At 30.0% G+C, this 27,840-nt stretch overlaps 4 protein-coding genes across 8 annotated transcripts; 2 read left to right on the plus strand and 2 right to left on the minus strand.

Moving 5' to 3' along the window:
- Positions 1 to 2,198: 2,198 nt before the first annotated feature.
- LOC143190191 (DDB1- and CUL4-associated factor 13) lies at positions 2,199 to 8,035 on the minus strand. Its single transcript, XM_076394344.1, has 5 exons — positions 7,998 to 8,035; positions 3,815 to 3,957; positions 3,050 to 3,764; positions 2,577 to 2,877; positions 2,199 to 2,514 (listed from the first exon to the last, which is right to left on the minus strand). The coding sequence occupies exons 2-5, from the start codon at positions 3,882 to 3,884 to the stop codon at positions 2,263 to 2,265; spliced, it is 1,338 nt and encodes a 445-aa protein (XP_076250459.1). The 5' UTR covers positions 3,885 to 3,957; positions 7,998 to 8,035; the 3' UTR covers positions 2,199 to 2,262.
- LOC143190192 (uncharacterized) lies at positions 4,451 to 5,706 on the plus strand. Of its 2 annotated transcripts, none has more exons than XM_076394347.1 (5): positions 4,451 to 4,610; positions 4,661 to 4,899; positions 4,957 to 5,101; positions 5,153 to 5,302; positions 5,359 to 5,706. In XM_076394347.1, the coding sequence occupies exons 1-5, from the start codon at positions 4,541 to 4,543 to the stop codon at positions 5,643 to 5,645; spliced, it is 891 nt and encodes a 296-aa protein (XP_076250462.1). In that variant the 5' UTR covers positions 4,451 to 4,540; the 3' UTR covers positions 5,646 to 5,706. The 2 variants fall into 2 exon arrangements, with proteins under 2 accessions (XP_076250462.1, XP_076250460.1); XM_076394345.1 differs by having other exon boundaries at positions 4,452 to 4,610; positions 4,661 to 4,902.
- LOC143190193 (histidine triad nucleotide-binding protein 1) lies at positions 5,741 to 6,474 on the minus strand. The gene is made up of 3 exons (XM_076394348.1): positions 6,288 to 6,474; positions 6,012 to 6,233; positions 5,741 to 5,954 (listed from the first exon to the last, which is right to left on the minus strand). The coding sequence occupies exons 1-3, from the start codon at positions 6,366 to 6,368 to the stop codon at positions 5,793 to 5,795; spliced, it is 465 nt and encodes a 154-aa protein (XP_076250463.1). The 5' UTR covers positions 6,369 to 6,474; the 3' UTR covers positions 5,741 to 5,792.
- Positions 6,577 to 27,800, plus strand: Mekk1 (mitogen-activated protein kinase kinase kinase 4). Of its 4 annotated transcripts, none has more exons than XM_076394339.1 (18): positions 6,577 to 7,092; positions 7,226 to 7,353; positions 16,857 to 17,055; positions 17,258 to 17,474; positions 17,643 to 17,812; positions 19,380 to 19,605; positions 19,658 to 20,062; positions 20,124 to 20,340; positions 22,913 to 23,294; positions 23,360 to 23,504; positions 23,566 to 23,727; positions 23,955 to 24,075; positions 24,140 to 24,482; positions 24,568 to 24,794; positions 24,864 to 25,051; positions 25,106 to 25,397; positions 27,017 to 27,117; positions 27,171 to 27,800. In XM_076394339.1, exons 1-18 carry the CDS (start codon positions 6,977 to 6,979, stop codon positions 27,369 to 27,371), a joined length of 3,840 nt encoding a protein of 1,279 aa, XP_076250454.1. In that variant the 5' UTR covers positions 6,577 to 6,976; the 3' UTR covers positions 27,372 to 27,800. The 4 variants fall into 4 exon arrangements, with proteins under 4 accessions (XP_076250454.1, XP_076250455.1, XP_076250457.1 ...); XM_076394340.1 differs by having other exon boundaries at positions 6,599 to 7,092; positions 16,875 to 17,055; XM_076394342.1 differs by lacking the exons at positions 6,577 to 7,092; positions 7,226 to 7,353 and adding an exon at positions 16,565 to 16,768.
- The last annotated feature ends 40 nt before the right edge of the window (positions 27,801 to 27,840 follow it).

Consider the following 27,840-nt stretch of genomic DNA (forward strand, 5'->3'; position numbering starts at 1 on the left):
AGAGACTAATGTGAATATTATCATCAGGACTGCGGCATCTAGTCTAAACAAATACAAGCCTCTATGCCCCAACGGCATTAAATCCTGCGGTACCTTAGTAACAAAGCTAGCAAGCATTCAACTCTACCTAACCACACTTGTGAATCACTATAAATCAATAATAAAGAAAATATAGGACGCCCAAATAATCTTAAATTATACATATCATAGATTAATGTATAATTATTATAAAGCATCGCTATTAATGATACAGTACAGGGTAAGATATAACATTTTAACATAGATCCAATTCATTATGAAGGAACTATGACAATTTCTTGATTTGGTATTGTTTGTTTATTTTACCACTTGTAATCTTGAAACGAAATTAATTTTTCTACAATAAATCATGCAAGGTTTACTGTAGCAGTACATTTTTGATTCCAAAAATGTTACAATAACTCAATACAATGAATAATGTATTTAATAGAAAAAATAATAAAAGTAATTAAGTTTTATTTTCGTTGCAGATATAACTAAGAACCAATTAATCTAACCAAAATAATCAGGACTGTATAAACTACCTTTTGTTTTCATAACTGTGAACATGATACACATTATGAAACATAAAATATACATATATAAGCAAAAGTAAATTAAACAATCTATTAAAAATTAATTATTATAAAATTAAACTTTATACATATTAATTTGAAATAATCAGTTCTTTCTAACCAAATAATTTTCAAATTTTTAACCTGACAATAGCTTAAAAATATTCACCTGTCAAAATCACTTTCGAAGTTGGTTCACTTTACGAACAAGTATAACAAATAATTCTCAACACACCACTTCGTTCACAAACCTTACGCAAACGACATATCTCGCGTACGACTTCCGACCATTCGAAGAGGATGTGCGAACGTTACACGGGATGCAGCATCCGACTGACGAAGAGCTTTCCCAAGACGTGAGAGATTTTCCAGAGCGGCTGCGGCGATGGGGTAGAGCGATGCAAGGGGATGAAGGGAGAGAAGAGCCAGAACGGAGCGAGGGATAAGTCTGATGATGCGGTTTTCCGTCAAAGTTATAACACCGCTAGCGATAGAAACAGAATACAACCAAGAGGTGTATCGATAGAATCGTAACTCAATATTATATATTTCATTTGTACATAATATATTTATTAGAGAAAATGAGTTTAAAGAAAGTACAGTCATATACTAACGTATTATGTATTCAAAAAATAAAATGAATGGAATATTTAACTTGATTATTTTATACTCCAAAGACGTTTCTAATATTTTCAAGTTGATGTCAACGGTACATAAGACAATTTATTAAAGTAATTTTAATGTTTTTATTATTTATATTTTGACTGTATTTATAACAACCATTCGTTTTAAATAATACTTTAACTTGCTTTTAAGCATTATAGCAAAAAAGCAACATTAAAGCATTTGATTTTTACAAAATATCGTCATATTAAAATATAGATACAATTAGCAGAAGTATATACTAATATGCTGTAATCGATATAAAAATAAACTTTAATTGATTATATAACCGAAAGAATATGATATCATGGACCTTATGATATTATATCAATCTTACTAAATAGTATATTATCAGGTTAATCATCGAATAACATGTGTTCGCAAATAGTCTAGGTGATACAATTGAGAAAAAGATGTAATATTCTATATATATATATATATATATATATATATATATATATATATATAGACATATAGATAGATAGATAGATAGATATAGATATGTTAGGAATTTATTTTCTTTGTGATTAAATGCCACCAAGCTGCTGTATGAATAAAGTTTCTTGAAATTGAATTATTTTAATTATATTCTATATATCATATTAAATTTAAATCATGTTGATTAATGATTTTTTTACAAATTTTTTATTCTATAATAGTGAACATAAAAATACTATAATTCACTATTATAAGTTATTGGTTGTTATAGTTATATACATTAAAATTGTACTTGATGTATATTGTTCAAATGTTATTTACTAATCCTGTGATTATTACAAAGATGTTTAAATTAATTTGGAACAACGAAATTAGAATGTTACTAACATTATCCGAAAATTAATTCGATAAGCTCATTTTAATTCCCAATTATTGCAACTATTTAGCGTTTAAAGTATAATTTATTATCTATTAAGAAAATTAGTAATAAATAAGAGAAAAATATTTACTATAAATCACTTTATTATTAAAAATACAATGCATTATTGTTAAGGACACAGTAATATAATTACTGAACCTCCTTAATAACATGTTTCTCTCTTTCTGGTACATAAGGAACTTCACCAGGTTTAGAGTGAATTCTTCTGTTATTTTCTCTGCGCTTCTCTTTTGTTTTAATGGTTCTCAGTTCACTCTGGGCATTATAAACATGTTTGGGTACATGTCTATGTCTACTGATTCTTTTAACTTGTGGATGACTAGCAAATTTCTCCTTCAGTGCCTCACTATAACGCAAGGCCGCTCGTTCACGTGGTCTCAACTGATAAAAAAATTTAATATATAAATATCACAAAGTTATATTAAGTAAATGAATGTCCTTACAGGTCCCAATTTTTCAGACGCCCTAGCTTTCCAAATCCTGATATTCATCTCATCTGAACCGCTGATAATGAACTTATTGTCTAAAGTCCATTGTACATTAGTCAATCTTTGCATTCTTTTAGTATGATATATTTCCCTTGAATGTCCATGATCAGCTTCAAATATTCTTATGGTTTTATCATAACTGCCAGAAACAAATTCCTTTCCTGTTGGTGCATAGTCTACATATGTTACAGCTCCCACGTGATCCATATGGACATTAACTGGGCTTTTAAGATTACGAGTATCAAATGTATACAAACTGAAATAAAAATAACTAAATTAATATTCACATTAAAAGTATGTAATGGAAAATGACTAAAACATTGACTAATAATAAACTACATAGGAACAATATATACAAAATTTTATAAAATATTTTCAAATATCTCAAAATAAAATTCATGTTCATAATGTTGAACTAAAAGACTTACTTATAGTCCTCATTGGCACAAGTAAATGTAAATGCTTCCATTGGATTCCAAGCTACTTTATTACTTCTTAATTTCATGATAACTTTTCTCAATGGACCATTATCCCTCATATCATACAAAATAATACTTCGATCACTTGCACAAGCTGCGAAAGTATTTGTTTCTATCATATTAAAAGCAATGTCATGAAGCGTATCCACTCCCCATTCATATGAACGAATTGCTTCATTCCTAGATTCCTCCCATAACTGAACAATTTCTCCACAAGTTGCAAAAATATTACTTTGTCTATGGTGACTAATTCCTGTTAGTACACTTTTACTCAAAATTGTATTCACTGGCTCCTCATCTTCACCAAATTGTGGTATTAAAGCATTCCATGTTTTGATAGTTTTGTCATCTCCAACTGATATAAAAGAATTTCCACTAGGTACATAAACAACACCTCTAACAATTCCATTATGAGCTACAAACTCTCTAACACATGTACGTTGTGGAATATCCCACACCCTAATTTCTCCATCAAAAGCGCCACTTACAACCGTAGATAATCTCTTGGGATGTTTTGCAATACACGAGACACTATCACGATGACCATCTAAACTACCCAAAAAAGGTTTCGCAAAAACTTTATCTAATTTAACAGCATTTAAAGCCCTTGTATATTCCCTAGCAGCTTCAAAGGGATGCAAGGCTGGATCATAGTTCCTGAAAACTATTAAAATTAAAATATAGTAATAGACTAAATTAAAACATTAATTATACCTTTATGAATATCATGTTTTGTCTCCCGTAAATATTCATCAGGTGAACGAGTTATAACTTTAACTTTCATTTCTTTTAAATTACATGGAAATCCGTACCATAGATCCTACTACCATCCCAAAGATTGAGGTTAGAGTATTCTCCTGAAGTTAGGAAGTTATTTCTTTAGAAATTGAAACTAGGGGTATCGAAATTAAGGAAAAATATCGATATTTAGTTAATTTAAATATTATTGATATTATAATTATTATTAGAATAGAGACATATCGATTTTGATATTTTTTAAAACAAATCGATAGATCGAAGAAAAAAATGTCGATTTTTTTGCAATATATATTAATATTTTTAATAAACCTTTTCAATTAAGTTTCAAAATAATATAAAGATTTAAAATTAAGTACCAGCTTAAAATGTTTTTTGAAAATAATTAAATGTTTTTTATAATGTTTAAGAAATATATTTAATTTTTTTTAATATCGGCTTACAACAATATCGGTATATATTGTCAAAAAAATATCGGCCAAAATTAACATTTTCGAAAAAAATATCGATATATACATTTTATATATAACTAACGATAGAATTTCACATCCCTAATTTAAATTTAAAATAAATAAAAATAGCTGGCAGATAAAGAAAATAACCTGTAATTTTAAATTAAACATAAAATGCAAAATGTTTACTAACTTTAGCATTAGAAGATTGTAAAATGCCAAGATATTTACAATGATTAAGAGACTATTGTTTCAGTCATGGACCAGGAATTTATGCACACAAATAATTCCAACTCCCAAACGTTAGTTTACCTAATAAAATAGCGATTACATTACAATATATTTATTGTAGGCATAATAATAGAAAAGATTGGATATGTAACTACAATAGGGATTAATAGACCAGAGAAAAGGAATTGTATTGATTCTAATACCGCAAAATTATTAGAAGGTGCTATATCTGCATTTGAAGAAGATAGTAGTTCATATGCTGCTGTAGTTTACGGAACAGGGGGAAATTTTTGTTCTGGCCATGATTTACAAGAGATAGAAAATCTTGAGTCTAACAATGAAAATGAATGGGACTTGGCTGTAGTATGCTCATATATAATAATATAATATTTAGGAATCATATTTTTATACTTTTAGCTTCCTTCAAAAAAATATATTTCTAAGCCAATGGTAGCAGCTCTTAGTGGTTATACAGTTGGTTTGGGCTTAGAACTAGCACTTCTTTGTGATTTACGTGTTATGGAAGAAACTGCTGTAATTGGATTATATGGAAGAAGATTTGGTAAAAGTATCACATTGTTTGAGCTATAAAACACTTAAACAAAAATTCTAGGAATACCTTTGATGGATGGAGGTAGTGTTCGGTTGCCTGCAATAATTGGACTTTCTAGAGCATTAGATCTGATTTTAACAGGAAGATCTTTGACAGCAAAAGAAGCTTTTGACTGGGGTTTAGCTAATAGAATAGTTGCTTGTGGTGCGGGTATCGTAATACAGGAAACATTAAATAATATTTTGTATAGAGTAACATAATTTTAGGATTAGGACAAGCCATACAACTTGCTACATCTTTAGTTAAATTTCCTCAAGACTGCTTAAGAATTGACCGTAATTCAACATATTTTGCTTCTTTTAACCGAGTTTATGATGAACTATTAGAAAATGAGAAAACCAATGCTAAAAAAGTAGAACTGGCAGATTTAATTGAAGGTGCAAAAAAATTTATGGGTGGAATTGGTAAACATGGCAAGTTTTATAATCTAAAAGAAAAAGAAGTTTTTGAATGGGAAAAACAGTTTACAAATACAGCTAAAAGTAAATTATAATAATTAAAATTGATGTTATTTGCCTTTAAAAAATAAATATAATACCCAATTGTAAAAGGAACCTATTTAAATTATTTACTCAATGAATTACACAATACACTACAACGATAAAATATATTAATAAATCTGACATAATAAAACAAAATATTAACCAGGAGGCCAGTTCATTTGACGGCCACCCAAAATATGAATATGTAGATGATATATTGACTGACATCCATCCTTTCCATTGTTAATAACTACTCGATAACCGTTCGGAAGCCTTTTGTTTGCCAACTCTTTTGAAGTTAACAAAAGATGACCAAGTAACTTAAATATATTTTAAATTACTAAAAGTTCAGTCAAAATCTTTGACTCCATAATTACCTCTTTATCTTTTGCATCACTTTTCTCTATCATAGGAATCCTTTTCTTAGGAATTACCAAAAAGTGAACTGGTGCTTGAGGAGATACATCATTAAAAGCTAAACACTGCTCATCTTCATAGATTATGTCAGCTGGTATTTTTCGTGCCAAAATTTTGTCAAATATAGTTTCAACATTTTTATCATATTTAGACTGTTGAGCTTTTTCCACTTCACTGCTGAACTAAATAAAAACATTCATTTAAAAATATATTACTTGTCTTGATTTAAAACTAACCCTAACAATGGGAATTGAAAGTATGTGATTAAAATTAATAAAACTTTTAGTGTTTAAAAAATTACGTATAACGAAAGCCATTAATGTTATAAAATATACAGAATATTATAAAAAAATAAAAGGACTTTAAACTTTAATAATACTAATCGGAACTACGGAACCAAGGTCGAATATAGTAGACCGACTTTTGAATTACCAATGACATTTGAGGTTAAATTAAAGAAAGAGTAAGATATATAGCTATTTTTAAAGTACAACAAAAATAGCAACATTTATTTTCTTGAATTTTCAGTACCTGTTTAGAAAATGTTTACAGGTGACAGTTAGATGACGTCTGCTGTGGGTTGAGCGTCGGGATTATTTTAAATTACTAAAAAACGAATGTTGTGAAATAACATTTTAGGATGATACTTCTGAAGCTTCTGAACTTATCGAATAATCAATAGAATATATAATTCCATAGTGATACTCAATTAAAAACTCGCAAAAGTGAGTGGAAAACAAATATAACGGAATGATCCAATGATTGTTTTCCCATTATCTGGAAAATGTATTTACTTTAACCAGTTGGTGTGGTGGTATTAAGTGTCATAGTATTTCTTTACGTAAAAAGTGGCGCAGCAAATTTGTTCTAATATGGTTATATTTTTACATAACATAATTTTTTAATCTCAATAAAACCAATCAAAATGGATGATTTAAGCCCAAATGATGATACATCTTTATATGACCTTTATGGAAAAACACCTCCCAGAACGAAAATTCTGCGTAAACATCGGGAAAAGAAGCAGAAGTATTCCGGAGGGTAAGCACTAAGACTAACATGTAATATATAATTCTATTATAATGTGCAAAGCAAATTAAAATTGCAAAAATGCTCAAAATAATAAGAAACAAATTAATATAGATGTCTTAAGTTGTCATTTTATTTCTTCCAGATCAGATATATCTATAAACCAGAAGAGTCATTCCCACAAATCTAAACATAGTTTAGTAAGAAGAAACACTGTCAGCACAATGTATGATGAACTTATTGCAAATGCTGATAAATCTGATTCAGAACAAGGTGAGCTCTGTAAAAATATAAGATTTAATTATCAGCCACAGCATCCAGCAGGGACTATTTTACAATTCATTTTTTTATATAAAAAAATGGTCTTGTTAAAAACATAACAGGATATTAAAAGGTATATGTAGCTCTGAAAACAGTATTATCTTATCTAAAATTCTGAATCATTTTAAACTTCATGGAATGCAATATTTTTGCCACAGAGATGCAAAGAAATCAAATCAGTATAAAGGAATTTTAATTGCAACACATTAATATGTTATTATGATTAGATTTACATTGAGATTTAATATGTCATTAATAAAAATTACAGTTTTAACGTGAACTCTGAACCATGCTCCTCAGCATTAAGCATACCAACTGAGTAACTTAGGGACCATCCCAGATATTCTTATAACTCTTTTTCTAACTTAGTTAAATAAATTGTGTCAATCAATATGTTTTAAAATGTAAAAATACACAATTAAATAATACATTGGATCTAAGTAAAACATAAAGAATGTTATATGTAGATGATAGCACCTTATCATAATTACAATACAATTTTAAACAAATAATATGTGATTAGCACAAAGTGGTGGTAATTTAGCTTCAAATCGTTAGTATTAAAATTCAAATTAGTTCATTGTTATTATTTTTACCTTTTATACTATTTATCACTTGGTGAATCTTGTGTGGATTGACATCAATTTATGTGTGTTAACACATTCACATTCAGTAACCTAATATTCAGTGTGTAAGAATAAAATGCCAGTGACAGATTCTCACTTTGGCCGCAATGAACGTGTTCTAACGTAAAAAAAATAAATTTTTACATACTTATTATACTACATAATTTTTATTATTTTTTATGTACTTTTTATTGAGAAGTCGAAAAAAAAATTATAAGGTTTATACGTTGACTTACAGTTTTTCGTTAGGTTGCCTGGTTATTGTTATAATGTTAACCGTAATTAATTTCATAACATAAATTAAAATTACGATGACATTCTAATCGGCTTAGATAAAACAATTTAAAAACACAAAATTGTTTTAAATAATTGCCTATTCTCATCAGGCGTGAAAGGTAAATATTTTAAAATAATTTGAAGGATTAAAGAGCCTTCAGTTGGATTAAAAATTTAAATTTTATTTTAAATATGATTTAGATCCGAAAAAGTTTTAAATGTTTTTCAGAGCGAACTTATTCGTATACATTTCAGACAATTCACCGACATCATATTTGTGTTATATGGTGTGACTAATAGGGCCCTTGCTACGGACTGTGTATTCGATGATGTCTTATGTTAAAATGTCTTAATGAGTGAGACGTTTAGAGATAGGGGTTGGATTTATGTAAGGGTAGATTTAAACCATCAGTACCATTTTGTACCGCGGTTTCTTGAACCATCAGGTCATCAATAGTTTATTAAAATAAAAGTTTCATTCATTTCATTTCATAATTTATATATACCATTTTGCGATTACCTTTTACCACTTCTCTGATAAGACATCAAAACTCAGCCAACCTCTATATATGCTTTCTCTCTGTCTCTCTTCTCTCTCTTTTGTCCAGTCACTACTAGGTTTATCGGATCTTGTAATAGATGTCGCTAGGCTTAAGTATGCAATGTTATGATTTCATACGATTCTACTGATATCAAGCTTCAAAGTTGTATATATTATATTTTATGAAAGTAACACCGTCATAGATTTATACCTGTTTGAAAATGTCTCTGAAAACGTACATTACTTTTCTGATTTAATCAAAGAGAAAAGCCGCTGTAAGTCATCGTTTGCTTGTAGAAACTTATAGTGAGCATGCTCTAACTTTAAAGACATGTGAGGCGTGGTTTCGAAAATTTAAATGTGCTGATTTTAATGTGCAAGACAAAGAACGTTCTTGTAGATCGAAAAAGTTTGAAGATGCGAAACTGCAAGAGTTATTGGATGAAGACCCGTCCCCAACTCAAAAATGATTGGCAGAAGCATTAATGGCATAAGAAACGATTAGCGACCGATTACGAGCAATGATGGAAATCCAAAAGATGGGAAGATAGATGCCACATCAATTGAATGACAGGCAAAGCAAAATTGAAAAATCGTCTGTGAAGTGCTACTTCAAAGGTATGATCGGAAGTCATTTCTGGATCAAATAATGATAGGTGATGAAAAGTGCATTTATTTTGAAAACCCTAGCGCAAAAAATCATGGTTAACGCCTGACGAAGCCGGTCGATGGTCTCCAAAGCCAAATCATTTTGGTCGCAAGACAATGCTCTGTGTTTCGCGGGATCAGAGTGGCGTGGTGTATTACGAACTATTGAAACTTGATGAAACAGTTAATAGTAATCGCTACCGACAACAAATGGTCAATATAACCCATGCATTGATCAGTGGAATGGGCCGGAACACATGGTAAAGTTATTTTACAGCACGATAACGTCGTCTCTTAACGCAAAACCAGCACTTCGCCAATTTCAAAGAAATTAGCAAATGGCACGGTGAATGGTTTTGCTCAAAGGATGAACAGTTTTTTTGGGATGACATCCATTTGCCTGAAAGATGGGCAAGATGTATAGAATCAAATGGCCAATACTTCGAATAAATATAATTACCCATTTTCTTGAAAATTGTGTAGTTTTTTTCTTCAAAAAATACTTTAATAACTTTCCGGTACATCTGGTGAAGTATACGCTCTAACTCGAACTAATTACTTCAACCACGATCTTTTTCGCATATTTTCACAAAAATCACAAATCGAAACTAACATGTCAATTGAAAAGTCCTCGGCCTGACACATAGATGGCGCTACTAAAATTATATTCATTTTTTTTAGTTAGACCTAACCCTCAAATGATGCGTGTATAAATTTGACAGGTGGCGAATCATTAGTTTGTGAATTATAGCATTTTGAGTGAAGCAACTTTTGTTATTGTGAAAAAAATGGATTAAAAGGAATTTCGCATGTTGATAGAATATTGCTTTTTGAAGGAAAAAAATACAGTTGAAGCAAAACTTGGCTTGATGCCGAGTTTCCGTACACTGCCCCAGGAAAATCAACCATCAAGGATTGGTATGCTAAGTTTAGACGTGGTGAAATGAGTTCCGAAGGCGGTGAACACAGTAAACGCCCAAAAGAGGTTGTTACCAACGAAGACATTTAAAAAATCCACAAAATGATTTTGAATGACCGTAAATTGAAACTGAATGAAATAGCAGACACACTGAAGATATCAACTGAACGTGTACATCATATTATTCACGAATATTTGTGTATGAGAAGGTTCTGTGCAAAGTGGGTGCCGCGCGAGCTCACTTTTGACCAAAAACAACGACGAGTTGATGATTCGGAGCAGTGTTTGAAGATTATCAAGCATAATAAACCCGAGTTTTTGCGTCGATATGTGATCATGGATCACTCCATCATTTCACTCCGAAGTCCAATCGACAGTCATCCGAGTGCACACGATGAACCCGCTCCAAAACGTGGGAAAACGCAACAGTCGGCTGGCAAGGTTATGGCGTCTCTTGAGTATTTGCATCTTTTGAGTATTTTGGGATGCGCATGGAATAATTTTCATTGACTACCTTGAAAAAGGAAGGACCGTCAACAGTGACTATTACATAGCGTTATTGGACCGTTTGAAACACGGAATCGTCGAAAAACGGCGGCATTTGAAGGAAAAGAAAGTGCTGCTTTACCAAGACAATGCACCGTGTCAGTGAAAATGATGGCAAAAATTCGTGAATTAGGCTTCTAATTGCTTCCTCATCCATCGTATTCTCCAGATCTGGCCACCAGCAACTATTTCTTGTTCTTAGATCTCAAAAGAATGCTCGCTGAGAAGAAATTGTCGTCGAGTGAAGAGGTGATCGCCAAACTGAGGCCTATTTTGAAGCAAAGGGCAAGTCGTACTACAGGTGGTATCGAAAAGTTGGAGGGTCGCTATAATCAGTGTATCGTCCTTGAAGGGAATTATGTTGAATAAAAAAAACTAATTTTGCCAAAAAAATGTGTTTTACTATGGTAGGCCGGGAACTTTTCAATTGACCTCTTAGGTCCTTAGTTAAAATGTTTAGTTCTGTAAAGGTATCACTTGATGATATATATCGATCTGCCTCGATATTTTAAAGAATTTCGTGAGGTTTTTCCGCGATTACCGGCCAGGTTGAGGTTCATCTTTAACCTCAGAATTAGTGGAACAAAAACGACCAAACCAATCCTGTCAGAATTAGTGTTCACTTTGCAGTCACTACCACACTTTCTACTTTGCTTTAAGAAGTAAAAATGGCCTAGATTCTGCATGTTCAAAGCGCAATAACTTTTGACTTAGTAATGACACCACCTTTATATCTAAAGTGTTCTATGGATTATTACATTGAAACTACGCTATAGTATGACTTCACTAAATAAGTACACTAGAGATATGCGATTTTAAAATCATCTATTAAGAAAAATTACTAAAAGAATAAAAATGAATTTATTTGGCGCAGAATGCACTATTTATTTAATTTGTTTTTTTCGAATAATTTAGTTCTATTAATTTATTAATTATTAATTATTTAATTGATAACGCTGTATTCATTATTTTCTATCAAAAATAGAAAGAAAAAGTGGAATTTCTGATAGGAATAGATAAATATTTAGAATTAGACAAACTGCTTCACAATATACTCAAAGCCATACGGAGCCATACAAACAAATATTGATTATTTAAATGATCCAATCGCAAGTATCGAAAAACAGTTGCCCTGTTTTTGAACTCATCTTAAAATGAAAAGTCAATCCTCTTGCAATAACGGTCACGCTCATTTAATTGAGGATTCGCTTTTAGGATATTTTTTTTTCTATTATCCTAGGATACTAGGAACTACACGTTCCCAAGCTAGTATTAGGTACTTACATGTCTAATCATTTTTTTCATTTTGGAAAGGCATTTGTTGAGAATAATTGCTAAACACATTAATCAGACAACATGGCGACACAATCAAGCCATGCTGTATCGATCTTGACAAGTGCTAACGAGAAGACGCTACGTCTGGTCAATACGTTGGGTGCGGCAGAACTTCTGCAGGTGTGAGCATTGTCATGCCTGTTATCTCTTACTCGCTATAGCTAGTTTTTTTCTAACAATGCGTCGTTAAAATTGTTCAATTAACATTGGTATACATCTACAATAACAGTTCGAGTTCTAATAATTCAGCTATGGGCATGAATATTTGGAAATGTTTATAGGCAACGGTTTAAATCGGAGACAGGCTACGTGTGACCAGATACATTCTGAAATGATGTCGCAGCTTTGTTACTCGTTAATTTACGAATTAACTGATTCCCCAACAAATTAAACAATGCAATCACAAAGAGTTTGTCGTGCCTAAAATCAACGTATATACTTACATATTGCTAAGCACTAGTGATAGATACATCTAATAAGCGTATACGTACTAACAATTAAAATCAACAATAATAACATATCAGTTCTAGAGTAAAATAATGTTTTGTCAAAATATATTTATAAAATATTAATGTTATCTCCGATAATATCTATGATAATATACTATTCTATTGTTTTTATATATTTTTAAAACAAATTTTATTAAAAAAAAGAAACTTCTAGAAAATAACATTGAAGATAAACATGCAATGGAGAAAAGTAGCATAAGATGAACAAATATTTTGAGAATTTTTTTGTAAATTTGAACCTTTATTCAGAGAAATTGATACAACGTATTTTATTCAAAGTATTGTCTGTCAACTGTTAGCTATAACTTTTGTTATTCTAAAAACAATCGATAGGAGCCCTATGCGCAGATTTCTTGGAATTAAAGAAAAGTAAAAATTCGCCACAAATGATGTTTGCTCGATCCAAACTCAAATTAAAGAATAAATATGTTATCCTGATAGGAAATCATGAATATTTGAAACTTATGTTGCTGCCATATGTTGATGTGTTAATGTAATTTAAGTGGATAGATTTGACGGTTTAAATCAGAACATTTCAAATCATTTCATCAATTTTTATTTTTAATCAATTTAAAACAAATTTTAATATCGGTTTTAGTTGAATATAAGATATAACTTTTTTTCGGTAGTCAATAAACTTCATCAGTCTTATGTGCTTAATTTCACGTCACTAAATATGTAAATGAAACATGTAATAAAAGTAAGTTAAAGAGTATGACAAGTTTATTAAACATCCTTGATTCAACGGTTTCTATTCTTGATGTAAAATATTTAATAAAATAAGTCAAGTACTGCAATAAAAAATTAAAATAATATGTTATTAAATGAGTTATATACACAGAACAATAAGAACAGTATTAAAAAAAGTATTCTTTCATTAAAGTATTTTTTGGAATGATCACGTTTTCTTCGAAAAGACTAAGAATCGCTAACGTTCATTGGTGTTAAACGTCACGTAACAGTACCTTAGACGGTTTGTCTCTGCCAATTATTGTATGGTCGAATAAGAATAATCATACTAATGAGAACTGACTGAAGATAGTTCTAGAAATTGTTACGCAAATGTTAACCGTTTAATATTATGTGTGATGTAGTACTGGCTCTTATCTACTAATCGTTAAATTTAAATATCCCGTTAGATGTACATATGAATATCACAAAATTATGGTTCATTGGAGTGATATGTCTATACCTTTATTTAACTAGAGTTTATATTTTTAGATTATAATCTGTTAGATTACATTTTATGTGAATGTTATAAAGATATTTGCAGACTTCGAGTTGTTAAATATGCAACTTTTTAACCTCTTTTTTGATGAATATGGCACTAAAAATTCTAGAAATTGATTCTCGTGCTTTAGAAGCATTTTTCTTGTTATAATTTCTATAGAATGCAGTGCGAAATATGCTGTTCAACAATTTCCATCGTGAACTTTGTTATTCTGAGAGGTAGTGTGGCTCACGTAGACCTTGTTGAATGTTCCTTCATTTCAAAACAGCACATGGCAAAATTATTTTTATTTTAAATATAATTTAAGACAGTTTCAAGAAAAAATATAATAATTAAATCATATACCTAATAGTAACATACCTTTATTTTTATTCACATGAAGTTGTATTCAACTAATATTATTTTTCTCGATAACATTCAGGCGTAGAGCTTCATTTAACGATGAAGTTTTAATCAATCCTTTAAATAAATTAATCAAATTTTAATAGTTTTAACATGCTATGTTGAGAGTAATCCGGTTGAACATTTTCTTGGCGAAAATATAATATTTCGTATCAGAGGTGCTTTAATTATTGAAGGCAAAGATCTGTATTAATATTTTGACCGATAATATAATGTCGTAACGCTCACTTTTATCCAATCAAATGAGTTATTCAGAGTGAGCTTATTTGCCACTGATTAAGCTTTATAGTTAACGGTTTACTTAGATCGTAACCTGTCGTACCCATTGCTTATTAGTAGTCACTTTGGGAAATATTCTATATCTATCAATCGATACGATGTATCAACGTATCATAACATTAAAGTTAATTAATATTAAAATCGTAAAATCGAAACTGCTTTTCTACTGCGTTAAACAATATAACCATCATAATTGACTGTCTTTAATCTGATTCAGATAAAAAATTCAGTTCTACCCTTCCAAATATTCTGGAAACTACTATAAGCATGCACTACATGCACAACATTCTTAAAATAGCATATTCAATTTACACTTTATGGTATATTGTATTCTACGTCTGAGACGTCAAATATTTTTTCAATGCTTTTAAAAACCCATACTATAGCCATGTCCGAACTTTATAGTCTAACATAAAAACCTCTAATACATTTTCAAACTACGTTTATATTATTATAATAAATTGTCATGAAAACAAATATTCCGGAAACTTATAAGTATTCACTGCTAGCTCATACCATTCTTATATCTCAAAAATAACATATTTAATTTACACTTTTTCGTTTTATTTGTGTCCAACGACTGAAACTTTAAAATGTTTGAGAATTCGAATGATAATTGATACATACCGGTCTACGTAGAAGATGTGGTGGAAAAACCAGTCTAGACAAGCCAAATTTTATTTTATTACGTGAGCCAACATTGCATGTAAATGATCATAATTTCTTTTTGGATATGCTGTTAAGTTATTCTATTCAAATAATATTTAATATAACTCGACCTTCAAATAGAATTGTATATTACAAAAAAAAAGAAATTACGAAAAACCCAAAAATGATTCATAGAGTTGAAACAGAAATAAGAGTTGCCTGGTATCGTTATTTCCAGACAAATGTTGACGTAACCTATACTGAGTTCAAGAATTTGGATTAATTAAACGATTTCTTAAATAGAATCTGGGATATCTGAAAACTGAACACATACAATTTATACTCGGAGTGTTTTTTAATACTTTATAGTTAAAGTTAACGATTAAAGTCACAATAGTTCATTACATACATTTATTTAGTGGTATATAAAAGTTTAATGTGTTCTAGACCGTAACATAATTACTTCCAATAAATTCGGATACATTATTATTAATTCTATAATATAATAATTTATCATAGAACAGTATTTGAAATTAATTGTTAACATATTTGAGATTCAAAAACAAATACAGCACTAATACATAGACATTTTTAAAATTTATACATGAATAAAATTTAAAGAACAGTAAAGACAAATTTATTCATTCATATAATATTTCTCAGCAAATGTATAATTATCCCAATGTTTCTATATATTTCTTTTATGTAATGATGCATATTTGTTCTCATTATAGGTATTTATTTTTGCTCAAGATTTCTTCATTTAATACAAAATTTTTTATAGGGTGATACTTTTCATAAATCAATTGAAACTATAATTATTTTAATTACATTTCTTGTCAGTTGCGGCCATTAAAATGCTAAAAAAACAATTCGAATAATCATTCATATTTTATTATCTTCTGAAAATGCATGATTTTGCTATATATGGTAATTTTTTATATAATAAAGCCCGAACTTTTTAGTTCATATGTTAAATATTCTGTATAAGATTAATATCAATAAAATTGATGTAGTATTAAGTTTAAACTCCAGTAGACATTATCAACTTTGAAATATTACTTTTTATTATTAATTTTACAAGGAGATACATCCAAATACTACCGAAACTAAGTTAAATAATTTGGTTTTCTTTAGACGTAGAATATTAAAAATTGTAGCCAAATTATTTCCATTGACTCACCTATTTCTGACTGTCGGACTAATCCGAACGAGTGAATCGTTCAGTTAGATGTTTCGTGTTTAATAGTGCTTTTCCTCTAACAAATGCTTTTCCAAATTTACGAGTGTTTTATTAGTTCAAACATATTACAGCTTGGTAGTAGTTCATACATGTTACATCTGGATAATTACCTTCTGTTAGTTAATACTGAAAAGAAAACTTGACTGAGGGGATGTCTATCATATGTATGTGGAGTATTCATGTTTGTTTGTTATATTTTATTGAATAACTGAAAATACACTTATTTTTGTAACGTAACTTTTTTATTTTCAGCTTCAACTTTATTTTCAGGGCAATCGAGGAAACATAACAAGAGAAATTATAAACTACTTAGAGGGTCAGAAAGAGATTTGAAGTTAGATATAAGCAGTGCCCAAGCTTCGGCCGAATATGCGAGTACAAAACAAACAACGCAGAATGTGTGGTATCACGTACCAAAGACGCCCAGTTATCATATCGAAAGCGGAAAAAGGTATGTATTATACTAAAAAAAAAGCTGAAATAAAACTATCTGTATAAATTTACTATTTTAATCAATTGGAAAAATAAGGAATCATTACTTTCTAAAATTATTAGATATTCAAAAATAGCATGGCATTGAGCCAGTTCACTAACGTCAGTTAGATATGGTGTATTATTTATACACCGTATTATTTGAAAATTATTATTTTCAGGTTCATGAGCTTGATGTGTCGCACAGTACCATGTCACAAGCAACAAGTGGAAGGAAATGAAACTGCAATTGGCAAACAGTGCGATAACAAGAATGAATGCATGATTGGTAATTCAGATATGAAAGAATGTCCCCAAAGCCGAGTAGATTTTTTTCAAACCCTAAGCCTTCTGATTCGAATGGGTGGCGGCAAGGATGAAAGAAACCCTAGAAGAGTGGTAAACGTCATTTACTAACTTTAACTCCCTATGTAAAGCTGACAACATGTTTCGATTATGTTAGTCCTATGCCTCTCATTATGTTTTCTGAAGCTTAATAATTCTAAATTGATTATAATATATAATGTCAATAATTATCTGTTAATTATTGTCTACTGTTGTTTTTAGATAAGCCGAGAAGAATCTCTATGGCAAAACGAGCTGAAAGACTTAATATGGTTAGAGCTGCAAGCCTACCACGCTGATCGAACAACAGGAGAAGAAGACGAGTACCTCTGTTCTGCGAGAGAATCAGTAGAGCCCTTTTTAAAACATATAATGAATTATAGATTTAGAAGGTAATGTATAACAAATTCGGCATTCTTTATGTAATCATTATATACATCTTAAATAATGTATATCATATAATCCCAAAATCGATCTAATACGTTCTTCAATAAGTTTCGTGGGGTTAAATAAGTGATATTGTTATTAGCTCCGTCATTTTAATTTTGGGTTAGTTACTAGGTAGTTGAATAACCAGTAGATATTTAGCCGAATATTTAGGTATATCACTAAACATATCAATATGTGAACTTTCTGAACGCATTCGCTAACAACGGAACTATTGCGAGTTTAAAATTATTAAAAGAAAAAGAGGACTTATGTCTACTAGGCTGGCCTTGAATCAGAACAAGAGACTTATAAGTAATATGAAATTAGTACTTCGGCTATAATGCAAGTTATGACTTAAGAATTGACCAAGAAGGTGTTTTGTTTCGTGGATTGCCTCCAGATATTAATATGTTAATGAACTCTAGGAAATATTCATGAGAAAGGTTAATTAAACTTATACAACTCAACAACCATCACAAAAATTAGTATATTAGAGTTCATATTGCAACATCCCCATATTAGTCGTATTTAGCTTTCGCCAGTTGTACTCCACCTCAGAAAATACATCCATTGACAGGCAGACACCGAGGAAGCGCATATTTTAATGAATGGATTTGATAAATTGTCTTTTGGATTTACACTTCAGGGATGATATTGATAATTATATTCCCAATAAAAAAAATCAAATTTTCAATAAATGTGTAACTTAAATTCACTCAAAATGTAACCATTTTGTACTGTATTTTCAATTCAATAATTGGAGCTAGGTGAAGCAATAAATGATATTAGATATTAGGTTGAGGATTTTTTGACAGATGGCTTTAAAAGTACATATCTCTAATAATATTTATTCAATGAAGCTATGCACTAGAATATTTTAGAAATAAAACTAGAACATTCATTTACTCAGCCAAAATCATAGCGTTTTGATAATTGAGGTTGAGAAGGTCGTATTTTTCTTATTTACTTCCGAAAGTTGAAAAATGCATATGATCTAAAATTGTGTTTTTATAGTGATATGTGTGATCAATCATTGAAAAATTCGATGAACCGAAATATTTCATCTCGTGACATGACAAAGGTAGTTCCGTAACATCGGATATTTTTTCCGAAAAAAAAAAATGTTGGACCATTTATATAAGACTGAATACCAAAAAAGGTTGATACTTGAGTTCCATATGAAGTAATAGGATAAACATTTAATAAACAGAGTTTACAGGCGATGAAAAGTATCACGTACAACAAGAATGTGCCAGAAGAATCGTTATTCTTGTCTTCGCTCACGACAATGCTAAACCACTACATTTACTTTACTAACATTGCAAACATTTTTGATTCAAATAGTCTGGAGAATGTACCTTCGCAATAATAGTCCTCTCTAATTACCATTTATTCAGATCTCTCCTAAGATTTCTTAATGGTATAAAGCTCGTTCATGCAAATATTTAGTTTTAAATATTCTAGTTATTAGTATTTGTTTCATATTAATATAAAATCTAAGTTATTTAGAGTAACAAATGTTTTGTTTAGGCCATCGAAAAAATACAGCTCTCAAAACAGTGATAGTGGAGTTGAAGATGATTGTCCAGGTTGCACTTCAATATTTTGCATTTCTTGCATGGAAGCACAGAATGAAGCTCTGAAAGAGATTGAAGGTTTAATGAAACGATTAGAAGATATAGAAAGCCTCTTCCCGTCTTCAAAAGCATTTGCCGAGTTGTATCCTCTGTACAGTAGTCCCGCTTTTGTTAGTAGGGCAAGTAATATTTTTAAATGAGAAAACATTTCCTAACATTTTTTACTTTTAGGTCAAAGCCATTAGTTTATGGTTTAATATGACAAAAATTCAGCGGCTCAAGTTGAACATACTAGCCCGTTTGGTACTATGTCTCGAGTCCAAACACTCAAATTGGCCTGTTCTTTGCGAAGATGTAACATCTGGTTCATCTACAGATAGTAACAATAGTACTGGATCATCAGTAATGGATTACTGCATTAACAAAAATGACCTATACAATATTGTGAGCCTAGCTATGCTAATTTCTAAGAAAAATGACAAAAGCATTTCGCCCTACAGAAGATACATTGAGAATGTTTTAAAAACCAGGGCTTTATATAAAAGTTTAAATTTTCTCGAAGCTCTACATCATAATGTTCTTGAAAAAGTTCAAATTACATTGGAAAAACCCACAAATATGGACATATTTTCTCAAGTAATATTTACTAAATTATATCTAATATATTTTCATATATCGAATATTACCTTATTTATAGATAGTATGTGAAACTAGTGCAGAAGAACTACAAAGATATGGCTGTTGGAGCCCAGAAGCTCAGAACATTGACTTGCCTTCTTATAAATCTATGTTTTTATTTTTAACTGGTATACCATTGGAGGTCATACAGGAATACTTACAAATGCGATTGGAACAGAAGCCAGATAATCCATCTCCTTTAAGTGTAAGGCAATTAATGAGAGAATTAAAAGAAGGTAGGTTTTATTTACTTTTTATTATGATGAGTATGAAGTTATTAAAAATGAAATTTATGTTTAAAAACTAGAATGTCATAAAACTTACCCTTATACAAAAGACTCCCTGTATGCCATATATAAATCTTAATATTTTACTGTTCACTTAAAAACACTGATAAATTATGTTTAATGATATTTTAATTTATTTTCAAATAATTTTAGGTGTGTATATTATATTGTACTGGTCATTTCAATTAATTCAAATAACTTAATCCAAGGATTCAATAACGTCGTTAGAAACTTATTAGTACACATAATTAACTTGTTCATAAACAACTAAAATAGGAGAGCACTATCTGTTCTTTAAACTAACTGATAAGATATAATCTAACAATATTACATGAAGTTTGGTAAAAGAGAATATCGATTTTTCTTTATTATTTGTTTGGTTGAATAACCTATTTATTGAAACATGTTGGTATAAACATTATTTTTGTTTCCGTTTCATGTGTACAGATAAGTCACATCATTTTTGGATATTAATGAAATGTCAAAAATCGAAATGCAAGTAAAATTAAACCACACAATATATCACTTCGCCAATAAATATTTGTAAAATCACGGCAACCACAGATGAAATGATTCACAAAGTGCTGAGAGAAAACATCGCACAGATCTACGAAAAATACTAATGGCTCTAGTAAACGTGCTATATAAGGAGATAAAAACAGTGCCAAAAAACAATATGTCAGTGCTATTAATCACATTATTCAAAATATAATATCAAACGAGACAGAAAGACTATCAATGCTGCAATCAACATGTATTCCTTATATTAATTTTTTGAATAATAATTTTGGTAATAACTTTCTCTTTGGTGTATTGTTCGAATGAATTCTTTCAATTTGGAAAACGATGTTTGTTACATAGTACCTTCCAACGTCGGGAGACGTTAACATATTTGTGACACACCTGTCAAAAAAATACGGTGGGTCCATATAGTAATAGAGAGTAAACTCAAATGGGGGTATCTGGAGAAAAAATTCGCTACGTCCAGTATCTAGATGGTGTTATAATCGCCCATTAAAGTAATTTGGTCAATTTAAATCTCTATTATAGACAACTGTAGAGAAAACATTCTACTGTGAGGACTTGATTGGTTTTTTTTTGATAATATTTGACATTCAGGTGCGGCACGTGACATATCTGACGTCACATTTCATTGCCCAATGAAATTTAAATATAAAAAATGAATTTACTGCATTTCACATTTCATTAGTGCATTTAATTTAATAGGATATATTACAGCTCTGTCTTTTTGTTTTATTAAAAATTGATAAACAAATTCCTCATTCTTCCCTAATATATATAGTTATAGTTCTAATTCTAATTCTAATTAACTTCTTTAATCCAAAATTTGTCATACACTTATCATTCACATGCCTAATATAATAATTATAATATTTTATCCTGAAAACCATTATATATTATACGAAAAGGTTTAAAATTTAGATTTTTAAGCAAATATGTGTAAAATTACTATAACATTATTGAAAGGGCAGAATCTACAAATAAAATAAAGCAGATGGTTTATGAATCTACACACAATATAATAAAACAATCTTGACAGAGTTTCTAAGTGTGGCATGAGATATTTGCCTTGTCTCTATAAACTTTATCTCACCTGGGTTTACAGAGTTAGCCATAACATATAAACAAAAGTTTCACCTCTTTTTTTACATAATAGTTAAAGCATGTTGTATATTTTTGACCCCATGATTTCTAATAGATCCAAATTGAAAAATTGAAGTGAAATTGTCTTGATTAAGTAGCTTTATGCCACAATATATTAGTCAATTGAAAAGTCGCGGGCCTACCATAGTAAAACACATTTTTTTGAACTTGACATCAAGCCAAGTTTTTTCTTCAACTTTGTATACATTTTTTCACAATAACAAAAGTTGCTTCACTCAAAATGCTATAATTCACAAACTAATGATCCGACAGCTGTCAATGTCAAATGTCAATTTATACACGCATCTAATTCTAGTAGCGCCATCTATGTGTCAGGCCAGGGACTTTCCAATTGACCTGTTATATGTATATGTATGTAAAATCCCTACGCATATAGTTGTATATGTATACCAGGTAAAAACAATGCTGAGTAATATACCGCACAGGCTTAATCCTTTTTCCAATTTTTTAAATAGGAATCGGAAAGCACCGATATATATATATATATATATATGCATATTTATATAAAATGAACCAATCAAATTCCTTTCAAATTCAAACAAGTAACGTGTTCGAGTAATGATATCTAGATATTGGATGTCGCGAAACACTTCTCCGAAATTGTCTATAAGGTTAAATTTCTTATTATCTGTCGGTGTATAAAAACACTTCCAGGGAACACTTCAAACAAATGCATTCCGAGCACAGCCAGCTTTAAATAAAGGCAAAGCTTGCATTAAGCGTATATTTTTTATGTACATCTGATTGAATTAGATTTATATTACCATTATTGTAAAAAATGTCTAATTTGTACTAAAAAAATAAATATATCTAGGAAGAATTTTTCATTTTACAGGGCTAAAGATTGCTTCTAAAGAACGTGAAAGAACACAGAAGTATATTGAAACGGTTAAATCTGGAACAGATAAGGTTCCAGAATGTCACGTAAAACGTTTAAAAACATTTGATGAATGTATGACGAAAGTCTTCAAAGATTACCTAGATTATTTAGAACAGTGGGTGCTCTTTCACCACAACACATTCCAAAAGAATTTGCTGGAAGAGGAATACAATTTTTCGGTATCCGTGATTAAGAATATTGAAAATGGTAACCAATTATTAGGAACAAAATATGGAACTATACTAGGAACGATTTTGGAGAGAATTACTGAAAGACTGCTGAAAAAGATTGATGAATGCTTAGAGGAAATAAGTAAAGAAGATATGAATATGATAAAGTAGGTTTTCTATTAAATTAAAAATTATGTACAAACTAGAAATAAAATTCTGTACAATTTTACAGACAAACCTTATTTTCGATATGTAGAGAACTACAGGCCATGTTTAATGAAGAAAGAGAGATGAGTATGAAGGCAATGGCTTTTACTAAAATGATTTTCTCTAGAAATTCGGATGATATTGATAGAGAAGCATCAAAAAGCTTATTGGTAATTCAACATAAATTAAAGAAGTAACAAAAGCTTTTATATAAAATGTATTATATTTCAGAACTCTATAGTAGCTTTCAAATGCATAATACCCAAAGCTATAGCTAAGGTGCAGAGTTTGTTTAACTATGTTATTTCAGACTCATTGGATGAACAAGATCGAGTAGCTTTAACGTCTAGAATTCGAGAAATCCTAATGCAAATATATCGATTTGGATTTGAGGTATTAGTATGGTTATGTTTATTAATTATTAATGAACTGTTTTTTCGTTTTAAATTAGTTTGATTTTATTAAGTAACAAACAAAATATCATCTTTCCATAAACCATTCCTTTAAAAAGTCGGATATACAGATAATATATTATTCATAGAAATATTTATTAATTTTTTAAAATCAAATATTAAATTTAATTTTTTGAAATATTATTTTTCATGATACATATTTTTTAGTTTTATAAAGAAATGACAGACGGTTCTCCCAACGATTACAGATCAAAAATAGTTCACAGTATGGTACAATTTTCTAAATTATGGATGACTTTTGTAACTGAAAGATGCGAAAGAGGTAGAGGTCAGTTTAATATAAAGATTGCTTATAACAGGTCTAGCTAGAACATGCATATTTTTATCATCAGGTATGAGGCCTAGATGGGCTAATCAAGGTATGGAGTTTCTATTAACAGTTTGTGAACCAGCCAATACTAAATATCTCAGCGAAGAAGAATTCGAAAACCTGAAGAAAAATATGGACGAATGTATATCGCATCTAATAGGTACTACAGCACCATCGACTCCTGAAAGTGGATTTTATTCAGCCTCCCCCAGGATGTCTTTAGAACACATTAGAACTCGATCAAGAGGTTCTTCGCCTAGCCCTAGACCAACTTATAAAAGTCAGAGATCAGCTCCACTTAGAAAAACTAGTTTGGAACAACAATCACCTAACACCGATGTGACTGACAATATAAATTTTAATAGGTATGTTTGTTAATTTGTTGATTAAGGTTTTAAAGTGCATTACTAAGTTTGCACCTAACCTAATATTGTTTCATATCTATTTCAGTTTAAAGAAGGAAGATATATCAATTAGTCCTATTGTTAAAATTAAATTGCCACCAAAAAATTACTCAGAAAAAGTTCGAGACGCCATAGAAACATTGGAAAAGAAAATTGATGAAAATTTACATAAACAAAATCTCATAGGAACTATTTTGGAGTGTAATACTGAGAAAGAGAGTTATATTCGTCGCAGGAATGTTACCTTTTCTTGGCAGAGGGGTATAAAAATTGGTAAGTTTATATAACAAACAGCATAATCAGTATTATATATAAATATTGCCTATTTTCATATTTTTATAGGCCAAGGTCGTTTTGGAAAAGTATATACAGCTGTTAATAATAACACTGGTGAAATGATGGCTGTGAAAGAAATATCTGTCCAACACAATGATAATTTAGCAATTAAAAGAGTATCTGAAGAAATGAAGATACTCGAAGGAATTTGTCACGAGAATTTAGTAAAATACTATGGTATTGAAGTTTATACAGTAAGTACAATCCTAAGGTACATACTGGCTACATATAAAAACAATTTTTTTCAGGATAAAATGCTACTTTTTATGGAATTTTGTGCTGAAGGTACTTTAGAAAATTTAATAAGAGCAACTGAAAATGGCTTACCTGAATTGTTAGTCAGAAAATACACCTATCAATTGTTGAGTGGTGTTGCCTGTTTGCATCATCATGGAATTGTACACAGAGACATTAAACCAGCCAATATTTTCTTGACGCAAGAAGGAAATTGTTTAAAAATTGGCGACTTTGGCTGTGCAGTAAAAATAAAAAACAATATTACAATGCCTGGAGAATTACAAGGTTTTGTAGGAACACAAGGTTGGTATTATTAGGGTATCAAATGGATTGCTTGACAAAACTGTTGCCTCTTTTTTCATAATTTTGTTTTGGGTAAGAGTTCCACACGCACTTATCCGAAAAAGACTAACACAAATAGCACAAAACAAATGATAAACTTTTTACTGATTTTTACAATTATTAACGAAAATCTTTGTTAAGCATTTAAAAGTGTTTTCGATTCCTTTATTTTTAACGAATACCTCGTGGGTGGGATAAAATCCTACTGCTCCTTTGGGTTCCTAGCAATGATTTTTCCTTTTTTTATTTCGATAAGAAACATAGGCTTGAAATTCTTCGTGACCAAAGATTTTTAAGGTCAGCGTAGTTCCTCAGTGTACATCTGCTGCTTATTGTTACAACTGAGGATCATTCGACCACTATATTCCCGTAATCTCAATGCCACATTTGATGATATCTAAAACTATGGTGAAAGGTTTCATGTGAATATAATACTTAATCTTACGTTTCATTTGGATGACCTTTTACACTTTGTATAACAGTGCTATCCTAACAAATATTTCACATTATTTTTTCAGAATGAAGTTGCATGAATTTCGGTTTAACACTCCTTTAGCTTTGATTGTTGATCGTAGTTGTGATGAATAAATCTGATTGAAGCAATATATATTAAATGGGTTATTTGAAGGAAATATTATACTATTAGTAAATATATTTTGGGTTACATTTATTTGTTCATTTAATGATCAAATTTTAAAATACTTTCTAATTGTTTTCTATCTTAGCAAAAGTCTATATATCGACCAAGTGTATGCATTTTCCATATGTATCAGTGTTTTCTGTTCTTTCTGCCCTGTCCTATATTTCGTTTTTATTGAGAAAATGTAAATGTAGAAACCATTTAATTTTGAATAACTTTGAGAAATACTGAAAAATTATTTCCCAAATTAACGCTTTTCAAATAAACCTTATTTGCACTCACATAACATACAACATGAACAAATTATTTGTTTCATTAAGAGCATCAGTTGGCTGTGCTTCATTGAATAACAAACACTTAATACATACTGGATGTTTAGTCCTCTAGCTTTAATTACAGTATGTAGCCTTTGAGTATGCTTCGCGGATTGTTTCTTTCGGATATATTTTTTAAAGCGATTAATAACGTTACAGTTGAATTAAATAACGGGATTTTAAGGTCTATTACGGCATTTGAGAATTTCCCTGAAGGTCGCTAGGTACACTACGCAGTCTATATTTCTGTAATTACTATTAAAGAACACTATTACATTAACACAAACCTGTCATAACTAGTAGCGCCACCAGTATGTTTTTCAATGATATTCAGATTAATCAAATAGAATTTGTTTTTGCCGTTACTAAATCATTATTTATATAGTATGTACTCTTCTACCAGAGTATATCCAAGAAAATAACTTTACCCCATTTATTTTCATCCTAATCAGCATTTTATATAACAGGCCTCTCTCTAGTAACAGTCTCTAACAAATTATAAGTGAGCACGGTTTTGTCTCTATGACTTATTTATTTTAAACTCAAAATTAGCAATCCTTCCGAAATATGCTGTATTTTTTCAATGATAAGCATAATACAGCTAGGTATCTTAAATTATTTTTTAGCTTATATGGCTCCAGAAGTGTTCACACAAAACCAAGGACACGGAAGGGCAGCTGATATTTGGTCAGTCGGATGTGTTGTGGTTGAAATGGCATCTGGAAAGGTACACATTTTTTTAACTAAAATAATGAAATCTAATATAGTTTGCTTTCACAGCGTCCATGGGCCCAGTACGATTCTAATTATCAGATTATGTTCAAAGTTGGAATGGGACAAAGTCCAGATCCCCCAGATGACATGATCGATGAAGGTTTAGACTTTCTAGAGCTATGCTTTAAACATGAGCCAAAAGAAAGAGGAAGTGCACAAGAACTCCTAGATCATAATTTTGTTAAAGTCGGTAATGACTTAATGTAAACAGAGCCCCATAAAATATTGTACTTAATCTACAACAGAATTTAACAAATTCAATAGTGTTGAATGGTTTGAAGTTGTGGGAAACACTAGTCAAAATTCCAGCAGTTGCGGCTAAATGTAAAATTGTTTTTATTTATATCGTTTAACAAATTGTATACATTCAATTATAATTTTATCTATATTTTAATTCGTTTCAAAACTAAATTAAGCATTTTATATTAAAATGGTTAAATGTAATGTATTTGTATTGTTTTTGTTTTAAATTATCTAAAATTATTATTTTTATTTACTAAAACAAAATTGTGATTTTATAGCCTGATGTTTTAAATTGAGGTACCTTGACTTATGTGATAAAATTATAATATATGTATGTATTAGATCTTTATGATTAGACTACATAAATAAATAAAAAAATTATTTTATCTGAAATTTGTATTTTTATTTTTATAAAATAATTGAATTGTATTGA

Source organism: Rhynchophorus ferrugineus, unplaced genomic scaffold (assembly GCF_030347505.1).
Source record: "Rhynchophorus ferrugineus isolate W39M unplaced genomic scaffold, kcgeb_rfMv2 rfM2, whole genome shotgun sequence".
Classification (NCBI taxonomy): domain Eukaryota; kingdom Metazoa; phylum Arthropoda; class Insecta; order Coleoptera; family Curculionidae; genus Rhynchophorus; species Rhynchophorus ferrugineus.